The 18,942-nt window shown below is 43.9% G+C and overlaps 1 protein-coding gene across 2 annotated transcripts in view; it reads left to right on the forward strand.

The window, feature by feature from the left end:
* Positions 1-18,942, forward strand: part of UBE2F (ubiquitin conjugating enzyme E2 F (putative)) — a 55,172-nt gene that overhangs the window by 22,417 nt on the left and 13,813 nt on the right. For both annotated transcript variants that reach the window (XM_044241943.1, XM_044241944.1), the window contains exons 5-6: positions 11,668-11,735; positions 18,327-18,397. In XM_044241943.1, coding sequence (XP_044097878.1) covers positions 11,668-11,735; positions 18,327-18,397 — 139 coding nt within the window. The remainder of the gene's footprint in view (positions 1-11,667; positions 11,736-18,326; positions 18,398-18,942) is intronic.

An 18,942-nucleotide genomic window follows, 5' to 3' on the forward strand; every position in this document is an offset into this window, starting at 1 on the left:
GAGTTACCTTTTTTTTCTCATTTGCTGAGAGTTTGTATCATATGTGTTCAGTTCTTTCTAATACTTTTTTCTGTACTAATTGATATGATCATATGATTTTTTTCTCCTTTATTTTGTATGATAAAATACATTTAAGTTATGAATGGTAAACCAACCTTATATTCCTGCCATATGCCCCAGTTGGCCGTGATATATTATCCATTTTCTTTCTATTGCAGGATTAAATTTGTTAATATTTTGATATAGAATTTTATGTCCATATTAATGAGGAATGTTGGTTTGTATTTTTCTTTGATTATTTTGTCTGGTTTTGGCATCAGCAATGCTAGCTTGGTAGAATAAATGAAGAAGTGTTCCCTCTTGTTTGCTGAGAGTTTGTATAGGATTGGTATTATTTCTTCCTTAAATATCTGGTAGAATTCACCAGTTAAATAGTCTGAACCTAGAGTTTTCTTTCTGGAAAGTTTTTACTTTAAAAAATAGATACAGTGTTATTCATCTGTGTTTCTTAAGTCAGCTTTGGTAATTTTTTTCTTCTAAGGAATTTGTCTGTTTCACCTAAACTGTAGAATTTTTGATATAAAAGTTGTTCAGAATATTCTCTTATTCCACTACTGTATATAAGATCTTTACTGATGTCCCCTTTTTCTTTCCTGATATTGGTAATTTGGGTCTTCTTTTTCTTGATCACGTTAGCTCGAGGTTTATCCAGTTGATCTTTGCAAAGAACTCACTTTTGTTTTTCTCAGTTATTTGTGCATATCATTGATTTCTGTTCTTTATTATTTTATCCCTTATATTTTGGGTTTAATTTGCTTTTTTTTTTCTACACCCACCCTTTTTTAAAAAAGATTTTGTTTATTAGAGACCACACTGGCATATGTGCAAGTAGGGGAGGGGCAGAAGGGGAAAGAATCTCAAACAGACTCTGCTGAGCACAGAGCCTAACACAGGACTTGATCTCACCACCCTGAGATCTGACCTGTGCTGAAATCAAGAGTCTGTCACTTAACTTACTGAGCCACCCAGGTGCCCCCTTTTTCTACTTTCTTAAGGTGGAAACTTAGATCATTGATTTAAAAAAATTTTTCAAAGCAATATTGGTTGAGGTGTAAGTTACATTTTTTAATGCATAATGCTTTTGAGTTTCACCTGTGTTGTAGCATTAATCAGTATTTTGTATCTCTCTCTTTTTTTGATGAACTGTATTCTATCCTATATGTGTATACCAGTTTATCAGTTCACCTGTTGATAAACCGGTGTTTCCACTTTGAAACCATTGTGTGTAAAGCTGCTATAAAAACCTTTGTGTGCAGGTCTTTGCCATTATGTCTTTGTTTCCCCTGGCAATGGAATTACTGGGTCAAGTGATAAGAGCGAGTTTAACTTCATAAGACACTGCTATGTAGTTTTCCAGAGTATAAGTACTGTTTTGCAGTCCTGCTAGCAGTGAATGAGAATTCCATTCACCTCACGTTCTTGCCAACAACTGGTATTGTCATTCTTTTCAATTTTAGCCATTTTGGTGGGTATATATCTCACTGTGACCTTTATTTGCATTTCTCTAGTGACTAACAGTGCTGAACATCTTTTCCTGTGCTTGTTTGCTATTTATGTATCTTTGTTCAAGTGTCTGTTCAGATATTTTTCCCATTTAAATTAGGTTGCTTCTCTTGTTGTTACTGACTTGTAAGGTTTATGCAACTGGATATAAGTTCTTTATTAAATAACATCTTTTTAATAATGTTACATATATAAAAATTCTGATTAGGGAATTCTGTAGCTGCATTGTAGATCTTGTGTATTTGTGTGTTCACCTAAATTGGTTTCTAAGTGTGTTAGGTTATTTGTGTTTTCTTAATTTGAACATTTAATTTATAAAAACTCCCTAATTGGTACATGACAATAAAAGTGTAGCATACATTAAGTTATGAAATTCTAATTGATTTATCTATTACCCCTATTAATTTGATTAATGCCCCTTTTTAGCTTTGTTTCAGAGTTTTGGACTTACAGAAACTTTCTAAATGTGTAATACAGTAAGATCCTAATTTCTGAACAAAGAAATAATGTTGATAAGCCTGAAATATGGGTTTCTTTTCACCCTTGAACATTTGGAACAACATTTAAATAATCATGGAGATTGTAAAAGCTATTGAGTTGGAGCAGAATACTGAAGCAGGCCCTTTGCCTTGACCTACACTGCAGTCTTTCATGGTTAGCACATCAAGTTTCAGACCCAGAAGGCATACTCTTCCTGGTTGTTTCTAGGTTGACTTTTAATTTTAAAATGTAGAAAACCATCATGAAGGGATAATTTTGAAGAGAAACAGACTTTTTTCTGGTGAGGTCTTTTCTTTCAGTTAAACCCTAGAAATATAGGTGGCAATTCTTCTCTTTTTGTATGTAATGGAAGTACAACGTGAGATTTTAAGACTATCTGTTACCTGCCTTTGCATTGGCTAACCTTTGTTGGGAAAACATCCACTGCTCTTTTCTTGGCTCATTCCAGACACTACAGGTAAACTTCTTGACACCATCCCACGTGTCTGATGCACACTGTTCTTGCGCCGATTTCTTCCCCTCACCTCGCATGTAACTCCAAGGCACATTCTTCCTTGGGACATTCAAGTTTCCTCCAGTGACAGAGAGATGAAATATCTGACTTATTCTTTTTAAAGCTGTTCATTATCATGCCTAATGTATATTCTTATTGTCACCAGTAAACACCTGTGTAATGTGTATAAAGTTGTTTAAATGCTGAGCTTTCTGGCGTATTGTAAAAATTGCCAGCACTCTTGGTTTCTTGTCCCATCTATTAGTCCCTTTTATGTATCATGGGCTTTTTTTTTTTTTTTTTTAATCTTTTTCAAAAATCATGTGTAGCAGAGATCTGATTGACAGTTCACTGTTCTGGGGTGTTTTCTGCATTTTGACAAACACAGTGTGTAACCACCAGGGCAGTCTAGGTACAGGATGTTTCTGTCAGCTCAGAAAGGTTCCCTGGCCCCTAGCAGCCATCGCCCCCATCATTGTGCCTTTTCCAGAATGCCGTATAAATGGTCTGAAAGTATGTAGCTTTTGTATCTGGCTTCTTTCACTTAGCACAGTGCTCTCGAGATTCCGCCGTGTGTTGCCCTGTGTCGTCGTTCCCATTGGCCGTCTTTGAATTTGAAGGTGGAGGAAGAAGAGCCTCTTGAAGCTGGAAACTGAAGGAAACAGAATTTCCCCAGAGCTCCCTGAAAGGAACGCAGCCTTGCCCACTCTCTGATTTTAGCCCCATGCCACCTATTTAGGACTTCTGACCAACAAAAGTTAGTAAATTCGTGTTGTTTAGGCCACCGAGTTTGTGGTGAATTACTGTAGTAATTCACCTACCCGACCATATAAGTAAATACAGAGCGCTGTGCTTTCTGTGCCCTAAGAGCTCTAAGAAATAAGACCTCCTCCTGTTTTTTTAAAGTAGTTTTTAGCTTTAGATATTACAGTTTGGTCTGTGATCCATTTTTAGTTCATTTTCCGTATGGTGCAGGACAAGGGTCTTGTTTTTCCCCTTCTGTTGCTCTCTCATTGAATGAAGGACATGCTTCCTTCTCTTTCCAGGACAGTGTATGAAGAGTTAGTATCGGTTCTGTACTCAGCGGTAGAATTCTCCAGTCATCGGTAGAATTCACCAGGGAGGTCCTCTAGCTCTGGAATGTTGTCTTGTTTTTGTGGTAACATTTTAAGCATGAATACAGTTTCTTTAGTAGGTGGAGAGCTATTTTGGTTATTCATTCTCAAGTGAGCTTTGGTAATTTATGTCTTTCATGTCTTCCACATTTTCACATTTGTTGATGTAAGGTTGTTCTTAATATCTTGCCCTATAAAATTCTGTGGAGTCTGTGTGATATCACACTTCTTTAATTCCTATTGAAAATGTTTTCTTTTTTCTTGATCAGGTTAGCTAGAAGATTATTGGTTTTAGTCTCTGCAGAGAACCAGCTTTTGGTTGCACTGATTTTCCCCTAACATATATTTTTTTTTCTTGCTCATATCTTTATTACCTTCCTTCGGCTTATTTTCAGTTTAATTCCTCTTTTTCTGGTTCTGAAGGTGGAAGCTTGGACAGATAACAGGATACTTCCATTTTCCCACCCCAGCCTTCATTTTCTACTTTTCATGTCTCCTCTAGGTATGTTGTAACCCAGCTGTAGACAGTCTGCTTTCTTTCTGTGTTTACCAACATACTAACTGCCAGTGACCTTCACTCCTTGTGGTAGGTCTGAGTTTCTGCCTGTTACTTTCCTTCTGCCTGAAAAACACCTTTGGGTTCTTCTGTAGTGCAGCCCTGCTGGTGACGGTTTCAGCATCACTTTCCTGCTGCCTGCTGAGTTACTCCTGATTCTTTGTTCAACGTTATGTGATGTGCCTTTTATTCTCTGGTTGCTTATAAGAGTCTCTTTACCACATTTTTAGCAGTTTGACTGTTATGTGCTTTGATATGGTTGTTGACCTCACCTGGGCTTGTTGAGCTTGCTGGATCTGTGAGTTTGGTTTTCATGAAACTTAGAAATAATTTGATCAACATTTCTTTAAATATTTTTTCTGAAACCCCTTCTTGGGACTCTGGCATATGTATTACCTCGGCATGAAAACTATACCTTCATTGGTCACAAGTTTTTAGCTTTGTTCACTTTTTTCTCTGCTTCATGGTGGGTAATTCCTATTTCTGCAGGGTCTGATTTACTATGGACCACATCCAGTGAAATTTTCATTTCAGATACTATTTTTTTTACCTGTTGATGTTTTATTTGCTTCTTTTTCATCGTTACTGCTTCTTTCCTTGTGTTACGCCTATGGTTTCCTCTAAATCTCACCCTCTTTTCATGACAGCTGACTCAGTGTCTATCTGCGGCTCCTTGCTGGTTCCTGACCCCATGTCACCACCAAGCACCTGCCCACCTCCGTGGCTGGCTCCAGGCTGCACATTGGCCATAGCTGGCTCACCAGTCCTGTCTGCGACTCTGCCCCCGGTCCGCCTTCTAATGGATACTGTCTCTTTGTCTTCCCCTCCTCTGCCCTGCTCATCCTCAATTCCCAGTGAGACAGCCTGATTGGCAGTGGCTGTGCCCCTCCTAGCCATGGGGCTGCAGCCAGTTACTTACTGCACATGCACCAGTTTCTTCTTTGAAGCAGTGTTGTTGTGCCTGTCCCACTGCACTGTCGTGACTGGGTCAGTGACCATGTGGTCCATGCTCCCTGTGTCTGTGTGCTTAATATTGTAGTGGTTGTCATAATGATTTCAGGCTGTACCTAACTGTGTATCCCCCAGGTTTCCCCTGAGTAATCCAAGCCACAGCAGGTTCTTCCCCTCTTCAGTGAGCCAGCTTCATGCGCATTGTGTCACAATGCGTCACCATCACAAAGGTCAGCTCCACAGTTTCTTTGTGTATTTTTTCTTTTTAAGATTTTATTTTTTATGCAATGCCTGGGGGACTCAGTCCATTAAGCGCCTGCCTTTAGCTCAGGTCCCTGGGGTCCAGTCCCACGTCAGGCTCCCTGCTCAGCAAGGAGCCTGCTTCTCCCTGTGTCTGCTGCTCCCCCTGACTGTGCTCTGTCTCTCTCTCTCTGACAAATACATAACAAATCTTTTTTTTTTTTTTTTTAAGATTTTTATTTATTTATTTGACAGACAGAGATCACAAGTAGCAGAGAGGCAGGCAGAGAGAGAGGAGGAAGCAGGCTCCCTGCAGAGCAGAGAGCCCGATGCGGGCCTCGATCCCAGGACCCCGGGGATCATGACCTGAGCCGAAAGCAGAGGCTTTAACCCACTGAGCCACCCAGGCGCCCTACATAACAAATCTTTAAAAAAAAAAAAAAATTATTTTCATTTATTTTTTAAGAGAGAGAGCACATGAGCATGAGCAGGGTGAGGGGGATCAGCAGAGAGAAAGGGAGAAGCAGACTTCCCCACTAAGCAGGGAGCCCAGTGTGGTGCTTGATCAGCCAGGACCCCGTGATCATGACCTGAGCCAAAGGCAGACTCTTAACTAACTGAGCCCTACCCCCCACCCAGCCCCGGCGCCCCTTGTCTTTGTGCATTTTCATGTTGGGGTCCGCACACTAGACCCCATCCCAAAGGTGAGCCAAAATGCCCAGGGCCAGTTTTTGTGTGTCCCTCAAGCTGAGAATGACTTTTACATTTTTAAAGAGCTATGAAAAAACAAACAAGAGAAGATGCGTGACAGAGACCTATGGCCCGAAGCCTAAGTGCTTCTTGTCTGCCTCTTTACAGAACAAGTGTGCTGACCCCAGCCTGTAGGCTCATCTTGGCAGGGATGGTGCTCTCCCTTTTAGGTTTAAAATGTGCATACAGTATAATTTCCAGTGTGCTGTAAATACTGACATTTAAAGATAAAAGGATTCTATTGCTCTTTAAAATGTTTCCAGTAGAATCTAAATGGATACTCCCACTATCATGCATTTTTGGAGAAACATGAGCAAGCTCTACTTGCAGTGATTGGAAAGTGGTCAATGCTGCCTTTTCTCCTGGCACTCTTCATTTTATTCCACGTGTCCTACTGAATTTTATCTCAGTGTGAACATTTTTCTGCTAAGTATTTTGTCACCCTGTCCTGCTATTCTATAAAAATATATATATTTATTTATACTTGCACATGTATATGTATATATAAAAATTATTTTGAAGGTTTCTTTAAGACTCGTAGGCCTTAAGCAGTTTCTTTTGAATGGTTGTTAGTCATTGTTTGCACCAGTCCTGGCTCCTGGTCTTCCTCTAATGGTGCCAGCTGCCCCTCCTGGCTCCTCTCCTCACCTTTCCAGGTGGGGGCCCTTCAGACTCTGTCCTGTCCTTGGACCTCCATAGTCTGCTCATGAAATCTGAGTGCTTCCGTCTACTGAACAGCTCCCAAACGACCTCAACCAGCCCCAACCTCCCCCACACTCCAGAATGATGTTTTTGCTGCCAATGGACACCTCCGCTTGATTGTTGACATGAAACCTCAGATTCATATGTCTGACGTGGAACTTGGTGCAGGGGTGCCCCTCATAGCCTTTTTATCTTCTGGTGGCAACCCTGCCCTTGGCATTGCAAGGTCAGAGAGCTCAGCTCTTCTGTGGCTCCTTGTTCCCCACCCCTCACCTAATCTGTCAGCAAACGCTGGTGTGTCTCCCATCAGAGTATTCCCATTTCACTGCTTCCACCCTGGTCCTAACAGCTTATTGTCTCACCAGGGTCATGGTAGCAGATAGCCTCACAGGGCCTCCAGCCTGTCCCTCCTCTGCTCAGACCCCTCCCATGGCTCCCTGTCTCCCTCTGCATAAAAGCCAGCACTCTCACAGTGGCCTCTTGAGCCTCAGCTCCCCAACACCAACCCGCACCCCCCCCCCCCGGCCTGGAGTGTTCTTCACTCCAGTGGCCTTCTTTCTTCAGGCCTTTGCGCTCTCTGAGCACCCTATTTAAAATCACAGCTCCTACTCCCTTAGATCTTTCCCCTTCTATTATAGGATTTCCTTATTCATTTTGTCTCTCTTCCACTAGAATGTAAGCTTTGTAAGGGCAAGAAGGTCTTTTGCTGCTGTCACTAGTGTCTGGCACATCATAAGCACTCATCAAATAATTGTTGAATGAATAATGACTTTAAATAATATGTTGCAAGCTTTGATGGTTATTAAACATAAAATAGCATTTCATGTATCTGGGAATGATGGAGTTACTAGGATGTTTCTCTGGTTTAGTTGATGTATTTGTGAATGAATGACTTTATGTTAGAAAAAAGGGTTCAGTATCAGTTTTCCTTCTTTTTGTTTCTGTAGTTGTAGACACTGAGGACTGCTTGTTCAGACAGGCCTGGAAGGTGTTTTGTTATAGCTATGACATTCTGTCCTTGGACTTCAAAGTTAGAGGCCAAAAATATTGTTAAAGATATTTTGTTGATCTTTTTGCTGATTACTGATTAAGGTCCTTCCATTTTGTTGAAAGCAGAGAATTGGAACCCACCTGACTTGGAGAAGGCTTTCCAAGCACAGTCGTCAGAGTCCTTTAGCATCACAGTTTCTGAGGCATTTACCAAAACTACTTTCCCAAGACCTGTCAACTGACCATTAGTCAGACCTGTCTTCACTTAGAAACATCTGTCATTTTACCTGAAATTCTCAGCAAGAGTTGAGAATTTTGTGATACTGATTTTGTCATACCTTTATCAATATAAAAATGTATGCTTTATATTTTCTCAAAAGCTTGAAACTGCAGATTAGCTCATTCAGTTTATCAGAATTATCTCCAGTGCATAAATGGGCAGAACCAGTTCTAATCGTCAGCCCAGTCATCAGTCAGACTCACTCGCAGAAGTCTTACTTATTTCTAAGATGTACCATCAGCCACCTCTTTTCTGAGTTTAAATCCTAGCAGTTAGGTGAGGTATGGAGCCAGTCACTGGGGTGGAAGAAGATGCTGTGCCTGTGGCTTCTTGGCTCCCTGTTTGCTTGCTTCTCGTGAGGATAATGTGTTCTTTGATAGTAGTCTAGGGATTGAAGGTGCCAAGTGAAATTCTAATCATCCCTGCCATCAAATTCTATGATGTGTCTGAATTTAAGCATTCCAGTATGAACTGGGATATTTTATTTATAAGGCCCTATTTTGCCCTTAACAGAACTGGGTGTAGGATAAGTACAGCCCTGCCATGTGCCTCCATTCAAAGGGCTTTCCTGTGACCTTTGTCCTCTGGGATGTTTGGACCTTGGGGGCAGTATGTCCTGGTAAAAGAGAAGAGCTGAGACATCAGCCTTCTGCTCTAAGTGGATGCAGCTGTGAGAAGGGAAAAGGAAGGGGAGGCCTGCAGGACCTCTGCCCTCTTGAGACTATCAGGCAATGTCATTTTAGGAGAGAATGCACTTGGACGCTGACCACCTAGAAGTGGACTATCCTGAGACTGTTTACCCACTTACACCTTGGACAGTCTTCTCCCAGGAATACCCCTCACCTGGCTCAGAAATAGTATATATGATTTTTGGAAGGCCGGAGGGAGTGGGTTGGGCTCCAGGATACAAGAGGAGGGAAAGAGGTGGCAGGGATAGGCCAGCCCAGTGAGAGCTGGATGCCAGGATTTTCCTACTGCAATTCATTTTTTGTACCTGAAGGTCCAGTTATCTGAGAAGAAGGACGTTTTCAGCCGCAGCAGCCATGGATAGTCATGGCCGTAGTGGGCCGGGCCCCGACTTGGATGTGGTCCACACTGGGTTGTGGATGCTTTCAATGACCCCTCTGCCCGCTGGCTCCAAAGCCACGTAGGCCGTTCTCAGCCTCCGCCCTGCAAAGTGCCAGCTTGGGAGCCGGACCCGGAAGGTGGATCTGCAGGAACTCTTCCCTGGGGTCTTTTGTCAAGAAAATCACAGGAAACAAGAGATGCTCTTGAGTCTCCTCTGAGTCCGATCTGCTCCTCAGCATAAGTGGAGTATGGCATTTCTAGACAAACTCATAAACAGGGTGGATTGGGAAAGCTACATACCTTAGAAGAGGAAAAATGAAGTTCAGGCTCAGGAGTTGATAATCTTTCCTGAAAGCGTAGTTCATGAAATAGAACAAAAATTAGAACTGTCTGTTTGCTCTTGATTTTCAGTGGGTTCAGAGATTATATAATTCTAATAATTACTAATCGAGAACTTGACTAGGACAGAGGAATATGGTAAAACCAAAACCCCATTAGACCAAATAATAGTTTCTTTGAAACTGGTAAACACGGAAAGCCAGCTAGAGAAAAACCACAGTGGTGTGGCAGGATGGAGTAGCTGGGGCACAGCCTTGGGGAGCAAGAAGAGAGGAGAGCAGATGGAGCTCTGCACCCGAAGCTGGGGTTCTGGTGTCATTTACAGAGCCCAGCGCTAGGCCACTCTGCAGTGACCGCTGTGCAACACGGAACCTCTGGTGAGCAAGGGTATCCTCTGATTATTTTATATCTGAGATGCCACTTGTTAGGAAAGTTCTTGTATCTGGAGGTAAAATTTTTCCCCAGAGTCTTTTCCAAAGACTTGGTAGTGTCAGTCATGAATCCAGGTATACTTGGAAACACTAGAAGTAGACGCATCAGATTAGTGGGGAGGGTAGAACAGTAAATGCTATGTGATAGATTAGAAAGAGAAAGAGAAAGACACACCACCACACAAAGAGAAAAAACACACCACCTTGTTCTAGATGAGTGGATGAGCGGATGGAACATGTGAAACCACAGGATCACTAAGAGAAAACAGAAATCAAGTGTTTCTGTGATCTTGGTTGGGAAAGATCTTTTTAAGGGTAATACCAAAGACAGAAACCACAGAAAGAATAGCTTCTCAAAAGTGAAAACTAGTTGAACCACAAAACCAAAAGACAAGCAGCAGACTAAGAAACATTGTAACAAATGTAAAAGGCAAAGGTTAATCTTCTTCAGAGCTTTTTTATATTGTAATTAAAACATGGGTACCTCAGTAATACAAGGCTACTTATGGAACATCAGTCATTCCATTCTTATGAAAAAAGGACTCAATATGAAATAAATTTCAGCCTCGCCACTTTTCTTCAGATGAATGTAAAATGAACAGTCTTTCTCTTCTGTCATACTGGCAAAGAATGAAAGTTTTGGGGTCCAGGTAATGTTAGTTTTACCTGCTGGACAACATAAATATTGATGCATTCCCAAAAAACTTTTTAGTGATGACTTATTGGAAACTAACAACTTCCTATTATATGTTCGTTTTACATAAATAGCTGAGGGAAACAATGAGAGGTACTATTGCTGATTTGTTCATGGTGATAAATATTTGGGGGGAAGTTGAACTTTCATTTTAAAGATGGTATTAATTTTGTCAAGTTGGGGAGCTTAGAGTAATTTGCCCCAGTGGGGCAGCGGGGAGGGGGCAGTTTTTTCAGGCTCGAGCACCTTCATGGTGGAGCGCCCTCTTCTGACAGCAGCCCCAGCAGCATTTACAATGCAGGCGCAGGTCCCGCTCACCCTGGGGTGGACCCTACAGAGACTGGGAGGTGGCTGACACCATTGTGGGAGTTGAGACTGTATCCTGGGGTCTGACCCAGTGCTACCCTGATTCCAGACATCCCCCTGCATGCCCATTAGCCCCCTTCCAGAGGGTGTGCTCTGTTCAAAAACTCAGCCAGCCAGCCCGGAAGTGTCTCCTGTGCACTCTCTCTCAGGCAGGGATTCTGTCCGTATGCCTCACTGCTTGTCCCCCAGCCCTGGGATACCCTTGGAACTGACATTCTCACAGGGCGACCAGCAGCAAACAGACGACCCTGCAGCTCAAACAGGATGGTTACCTGTTATGACGTGAGCCCATGGGTTCTGGAATGTAGAGTTGGGTGGACCGAGGTGAGAACAGGGTTCCTTGGATGGGTTCTGGGAGACTGAGGAAGAGGAAGCAGTCCCTGGGGGCGGGGGGTGCCTGTGCCTCCTCTGAGGGGGCATAGCTAGTGGGGCGACAAAGATCAGCAGGACATTAATTGGGGTTCATCTTTAGAGCAGGGGCAGGATTTGATGAAGTAACAAGGAACCCCGCAGTCCTGTTGTTTAACTCTTAATTCTCTGTATTTGCCATATCCTAACACGGTGTTTGCTTTTTGTTTCCTTTTTTTTAATTTAAAGGATTTTTTGTTTTGTTTTGTGTTTTCGATAGATGAGGGTTACTACCAGGGTGGAAAATTTCAGTTTGAAACTGAAGTTCCTGATGCATACAACATGGTGGTGAGTAGCCTGCGTCTGAGCTGTCCTTCCCCCTTGGCGTGGTCTGGTGGTCCTCATGGGCCCCGCCCCACCCCACCCCCAGCATTGGGTCCCCGACCCCCCACCCCCCCCACCCCCGGTCCCAGAGTTGAGTACAAAACAGCCGATATTTCTGTGACTAATGTTGCTTATCAGCAGCATTCAGAGCCCTAGGAGAGAGATTCGTTTTCTGATTAGCACTTGTGAGTGCTGTGTCAGGTGGGGCTCACCAGGGCCACAGCGCAGCCAAGACTGTCCTGAGACTGGCACCTTCGCTGTGAGCTGTCTATGTGATTCGCACCAGTCTTACTTGTTAAATTCTGGCACTGAAAAAGAAAGCATTTTATTTAAAACTGTAGTTTTGTTTATGTTATAATACCAAAATTCCCAGGGTGTAGGAAACATGTATTTTAGAATTTTAGAAAAGAGAAATGACTCATAGTTTTAAATCATAAGTAGTTTATGCCCAGAGCTATATTTTTTTAAAGATTTTATTATTTATTTGACAGACAGAGATCACAAGTAGGCAGAGAAGCAGGCAGAGAGAGAGAGGAAGGGAAGCAGGCTGCTTGCTGAGCAGAGAGCCCAATGCGGAACTCGATCCCAGAACCCTGGGATCATGACCTGAGCCAAAGGCAGAGGCTTAACCCACTGAGCCACCCATGCGCCCCCAGAGCTATATGTTAATCTCTCAAAGACCCCACCTAGGTAATAATTATACCAAGTATTGTCACATTCTCTCCTTGCTCTTAAGGAACTTAACAATTAGGAAGGTGAGAAAAAGTGTAGAAAGTGACCATGAAATGACAAAAGCCATAAGTAGCAGATAACAGCTGGAGCAGAGCCAGGAAACACATGCACAGGAATTCTGAGAAGGAAAGGAGAAGATTACTTTGGGAAAGTTGTCCGGCCAGTTGAGTTTTTCAGGAAAAATAGGACTGGAGTTGTCCTGACTTGGGTTGACCTTTAACCCAAGGGAGGGTGGTCTGTGTGATATCAGAATCTGGAACCGTGTTAGGTACAGAAGTGAGAACAAGCAGCTGTGTGTGGTGGATTGACCAGGTCAACTTGAAGGAAGAATCGGGGTTGGGGAGAAGTGAGGACAAATGAGAATCTCAGTTTGAGGATTTGGGGGCATTTTCACGTTGGCAGTGAGAAACCAGTGACAGTTCTAAACAGCTCCACAGTTCTGTGTGTGTGTGTGTGTGTGTGTATAGGTATATGTATATGTAAACATCCCCCTAATGTTTCCTAGACCTCTCCAGGTGTATCAAATAGGAAAAAAAAATTTGATGGTGAAATTATGTCTCTTGTTAATTTGAGCCTGTGGGTACGGGGGACCCCATGTGCCCTGTTAGTTTGCCTTCAGTGATTGTCCTACTATCTGGCATGTGGTATTTAGGCCCCCTGCCCCAGGCCCTGGTCCTACCACCGAGGTACAGTTCAGTGACTGGCACACTTTTTTATTTGAAGCCAAACCTTTATCTAAGAAATTGGTCTTTACTAGGCTACTACATTAAAAGTTCTTTCTGAATGTAGTTTATGAGGATGGGAAAAGGTTGGCAATGCAAGAAGAAAAAAATGAATTTTTAATCAAAGACAGGAAAATGTGCATCTCAGGTCTTTGGCCATCCATCTCCCTGCTGACTTCTCTGTTTTCCTCATCACACATTGAGGAGTCTGGCTTGACAGGACACTGGACTCCCCCAGGTGAGATGCAGTTGGAGAAGTTTGGTTGAAGTACAGATGTTTAGAATTCCAGAGGCTAGTGATGTTTTCTGGAAATAGCCAGGCATATGGCACCTAAATCTGGACCTTTTAGTTGTCCAGACTTAGAAATGACATTTGTCATTTCTAAGGACTCCTTGTTGGAGGAATGCTAAAGGGTGGTATGTGACAGAGTCTTTTCTTCGGAGAGGCAGTGAGTGTTTGAGGAGGAGGATGGTGTGGGGAGGGCCTTAGCATGAGCTGGTGGACTTCTCAGACAAGGCCTGCCAGTCTAAGGATCACTGTTTCAGGAACATCAGGTTTCATTTAGTGGCTGAGCTTCTCAGTCCCAGTGTCAGAAGAGAGCAGAGCATGAGAAGACACTAAGGGAACCGATTTTTGTTGTGCTTTTATGTACCAGGTGCCCCCATTCACTTCCCCTGTGGGGCCCAGAGAGGTAGAGTTAAGGATATATCTCGTTAGCTTTGCCAGAATAAAAGGCTCCATTGCTAAAGCAGATTCTTGTCCAAGGCTGCCCAGTCACAGGATGTATGCCCTTCCCACAAACCCAGTCGCCACTCGGTGTGAGAAAATGTTTGTCATCTTGTCCTGTCCCTATGTGGCCTCGTCAAGAAACAGAGAACTAGGATACGGAATACACAGGATAGAAAACCACTGAGCCTCGAGGACATGTCTCTTACATTAGTTGGTGACTTATGATGGTTTTACACTATATTTAGTTTCTTTCTCCTTTGAGAAATTTCTGAATGATGGACTGGTTTGATTTCATCAGGAATGAAACCCATGTTCTCTAGCCAAGGGCCCTGAGAGGCCAGCCCCTCAGGGTAGACCCAGATCCTGCCCTGCTGCCAGCAGGGCCTCTCCTGCTGTATGCTCCCTTGGCACCTGCATGTCCTCTCTGCCTCCATGCCCAGGCTTGGGCTGCAGTTTTACCAACAGGCCGGCGACTATCACTAGCTCAGGGCAGGGAGTGGGGGTGACACCATCCCCAGGAGACCCTGTGATGCAGTGCCTGAGACAGGTATTTGGGATTACTTGTTTTGTAGTTAATCTTTGCTTATATCACTCCGTAGTGTGTCTGTCCACTAGAGTGGGAATCGCTTACACTGTATCTCCAGGGCTCTGCGAGAGCACACGGTTCACGTTTATCCAGCGGTTGGCGCGCTCTGCCCCAACAGACATACTGTGTGGAAGACGAAAGCAGCATCAGAGGATACATGGGTTGCAGGCATTTGGGGCAGAGTATGTGAGAGTAAATGTCAGGCACCTGTGTTTTATTTGGATGAGGACACAGCCAGCTTGTAGGTCAGCCTAGGAGACCTCTGTGGAGCAGGCTTGGCTCATTTGCCTTTATTCCATGTCTTTATATGATGTTTGTGCTTGGTAAGGACTTTTTAAAAACCTGTGACACTTAAAGCTTCTTCAGTTGAAGACACTTACTAAGATTGTCATTCTGAAAAACTTCTAATCAATAAAACAGGTCATTATTTCAGAGTAAACTTTTAAAATAAAGAAAATTCTATTTGGTTTTCCTACCCGCTAAATTCTCCCACACCCCAGCAGCTAAAGTTCATAGTTCCCTTTGGTTCTTTGTCCTTTTGTCCCTGAACTTTATCTCACAGTCTCAAGCCCTCCTTGTGATCTCTCTATATTGGCTGAAAGTATTTAGTGACATGAAATAAGCTTTTAAAATGTGCAAGGTTCTTTGTCAGACACTGGCTTTTTAAGAAGCCTGGTCTCCTGGGAGACAGCACAGATGGTGATGAGCTAGGGTGGTGACATAGTGCTGGGGATCCCTGGGCGATCATGAAGCCCAGAGAAAGAGCAGGGGCTCAGTGTGGTGTCACAGTCCCCATGTCCTACGGTGCCCCCGTGGCATATCAATCATGGTTGGATCGTGGTCAGTCGCGGAGACTATGCACTGAAGCAGGAAAGGGGAACACGACTTTTCATTCTTTGCCTCCAGTTTCCTCTAGAAGGGACACATGTTATGTCCCACACACTTTTTTTTTTTTTTTTTTGATTTTATTTGTTTATGAGAGAAAGAGAATGAAAGAGAGCAGGGGGAGGAGCAGAGGGAGAAGGGACAAGCAGACTCCACACTGAGTGTGGAGCCTGATGTGGGGCTTTGATATCAGGACCCCGAGGTCATGACCTGAGCTGAAACCAAGAGTCTGACGCTCAGCCTACTGAGCCACCCAGGTGCCCCCCCATAACATATTTGACAACATAACCAGATCAAGAAACATGGCCATGACCAGCCCTGAGAGGGTAAGGGGGAGCCAGAGATACTGAAAGTGAACTAAACTTCCACTCCCCTCTTGTAGGTAATGTGTACTTTGTAGGAAATTAAGAAACTGTGGCCACAGGTGTTTTCTTATAAGATTTCTCAGCTAGAGTTTTATTTTTTTGTTAACACATAATGTGTTATTTGCTTCAGGGGTACAGGTCTGTGAGTTATCAGCCTTACACAATTCACAGTGCTCACCGTGGCACATACTAGACCTAGTTTGCTTAGTTGTACTGTAAAGATTTTTCTGTTTTTCCCTTGTTTTTTATTGTTCTTATTCTATAAAACTTCGGGGGTTTTTTGTGGGGAGAGGATTGTTTTGTTTTGCTTCACCACTGTATTAAAATCTGCTTTTTTTTTTTTCATGAGTTTTTCCATGCCAGAGCCCAGGGTAACTCAGCTGCATTCCCTTCAGTGCTCTTAATGGTTCTGTACCATGTGTGTTCACTGCATCTGGAGTACAGCTCTTCAGTGGGGGTCTAGATATGGTTTTGCAGATTGCTAGCCGGTCTTGCACTGAAGAATCCCTTTTCCCCGCCGGTCTGCAGTGCAGTGGCTGTCATATATTAAGCTCTCAGCCTGTGATGAGGCAGGTGGCAATACCAAGTAGGAGGTGGAACTGGGTATTTCCCGTTTGTCTGGCTTTAGTGGTGGGGTCCGGTCTACAAGATCTGTTGGGAAATTGTGTGTCAGAATGTGGGTCCACAGTTCTGATTTGTTCTCTTGTCTGGGGACTGCAGTTAGGAGGACCACTGCTGGCAGGGGAGGTGTCTTTGCTAACATCTAACTATGGACGATGTGAAGGGACAAGGAGGGGAGGGGCAAATAACAGCCAGACACTTGGAGATCTAGTGAACAACACTAGGCAGGGTAACAGGTATGTCATGGACTCTCTAGAAGGGAGGGAGATAGAGCCTATAGGTTCCCTCCAATGCCAAGTTGGTGATTCAGTCTATCCAGTATGGAAACTGTATTATCACTTAGATTCATACAGCCCCACAATGCCGGCCTTCCCTCAGCCTGAAGGCCTTTCTGGAAGTGGCACGATGACTAGCATAGTTTCTGTCAAATGCTCTTACATTTACTTGCAGAAAACCAAGTTAGAGCATATTAAATTGATTGAAACTCACTCTGAATCTAAATCCTAACCTTGGACACCTACATTTACATACTTGGATTAATTATCTGGAGGAGTTTCTTGATGTCGTGCTGTTTTAAAATCAGTAGGAAAACTTACAGGAGTGCCAGAAAAGTATGTCTGTTTTGTACAGATAAGATGATGGAACAATTCAAGTACTAGAAGAAGTACCGAGAGTATTTGGGTGGTCAGTAACAAAGGCAAAAATCTGATTACAAAGACTTTACAAAAGAGTAGCATCCCAAATGCAAATTAATACCAAATGATAAACATGGAAAGCATGGCCCCCTGTGACAAAGGGCTGACACATGAATGTCTACAAGATGATGTGTCTGTGAGACTCGGCCAGACAACACTTTGTGCCCTGACCAGCAGTCCCTCTGCCTCGGCTTCCTCCCGGGCAGACCTTTCCTACAGACGTGAAGAGATGAGCACAGTGATTTAGTGCAGTCTGTGGTAGAGGTGGGAGGCAGCCTAAATGTCCAATAATAGGAACTAGCTTGTGAAATGCTAGAACTAGTACCATGGAGGGCGAGAAAGCCCAAAGCCATCTGAAATGGTGACAGAAAGGAATGTGAAAATATAGAGAGCCCATGTCCCCCCTTCTATAAAGAAAAATGAATGTGCACACAAATGCATCTCTGTGTGGTGCCTAGAAAAGAGGCTCACAGGTGTATACCGGGTGTTAGATTATTTCTGGGTGGCATTATCATACATAACAAAAGGAAAGACAGAGAGAGATCTTGCCTTTTGTTTTCATTGTCTTTTTGTCTTACATGAGTATGGATTGCTTGTATCATAGAGTCACTTTAAAAGAACACCTTTATCCAAATATGCCTTGTCATCAGCGATGTCAATGTGCCTCATTCTCACGTGCTCGCTTTCGTTCTCTCTCCCTCCTATAAGCATAGAGCAGACTTAGACTTGGAGGTAGGACAATGTACTTGGCAGTTGCATCTTCAGAAACACGTGCGCAGGGACCCAGCTACCACCATGAGGAGCAGTAACTTCAGGCACAGCTCAGCAGCATAGTGTACAACATCGCATCTGTAGGCTTCCAGTGGGAATGGGGCCTGGAGTGCACCGCCTCCCGGTGGGAATGGGGCCTGGATTGCACTGCGGGCTCCTCTGCAGCCCTGGCAGAGAGGGTCAGAGGAGGCCTCGGCCCTGCCACCAGCACCACGCATCTTCCAGCCCTGGGACTTGTGGAAGGGTCATGTTAGGGGTATGGGCAGACTAGCATGTGTAGTTGCAGTGTGAGGACACTAGTGCACTGAGGGGCAAGAGTCCAGAATTGAATGCTGGTTGGGACCAGTCTATCTGAGTGCCAAGTAAGCCGTGGAATGAGGGGCTAGATGGGTCTGTGGCAGCAGGCATGATTTGGAGAGCCTGTTATCTCTTTCTCTCTGTGTTGCAGCCTCCCAAAGTGAAATGCCTGACCAGGATCTGGCACCCCAACATCACAGAGACAGGCGAAATATGTCTAAGGTGGGTTTCTCTTCTTTCCCATCTTCTGTGTTTGTGAGCACTGTGTGTGAGCATTGGCCTTTCTAACACTTAGTCTCACTGAGAGGAAATTTTGTGGCTGGGCCTTGATTAGGGTTTCCCAAACCGTCCTCAGGCCTTTGGGCTGCACTCCAGTGACTGGAAGATCTCCATTCCCACCCCACCCCCAGCCTGCCGCCACCTCCAGACCCACATCCTCCTGGGCCTTTCGGTGGCCAAGACCCCTGCTGGTGCTCCCTCCAGGGCTCCTTACCCTTTTCCCCTCCTGTTGTAATGAGAGACTGCAATCTCTCCACATGGCTGATTTTAGCTAAGAAGGAAAAGTAGGATTTATAAAATCCAGGGATAGGGGATGTAGATGGCAAGTTTAAGACCTGGGTATTTGTATTTAAGATGTCCTCTCTTTACCGAAATTGTCTTGAAGTACGTAAAGCAGGACAGCTCTCCCAGAGCTTCATGTCTGTTGTGGGCCTCTGTGTTCCCCCCACCCCCACTGCAGTGTCTGATGATCAGGGATCTGCGACTCC

The sequence above is a fragment of the Neovison vison genome, chromosome 3, assembly GCF_020171115.1.
Source record: "Neovison vison isolate M4711 chromosome 3, ASM_NN_V1, whole genome shotgun sequence".
Taxonomy (NCBI): Eukaryota; Metazoa; Chordata; class Mammalia; order Carnivora; family Mustelidae; genus Neogale; species Neogale vison.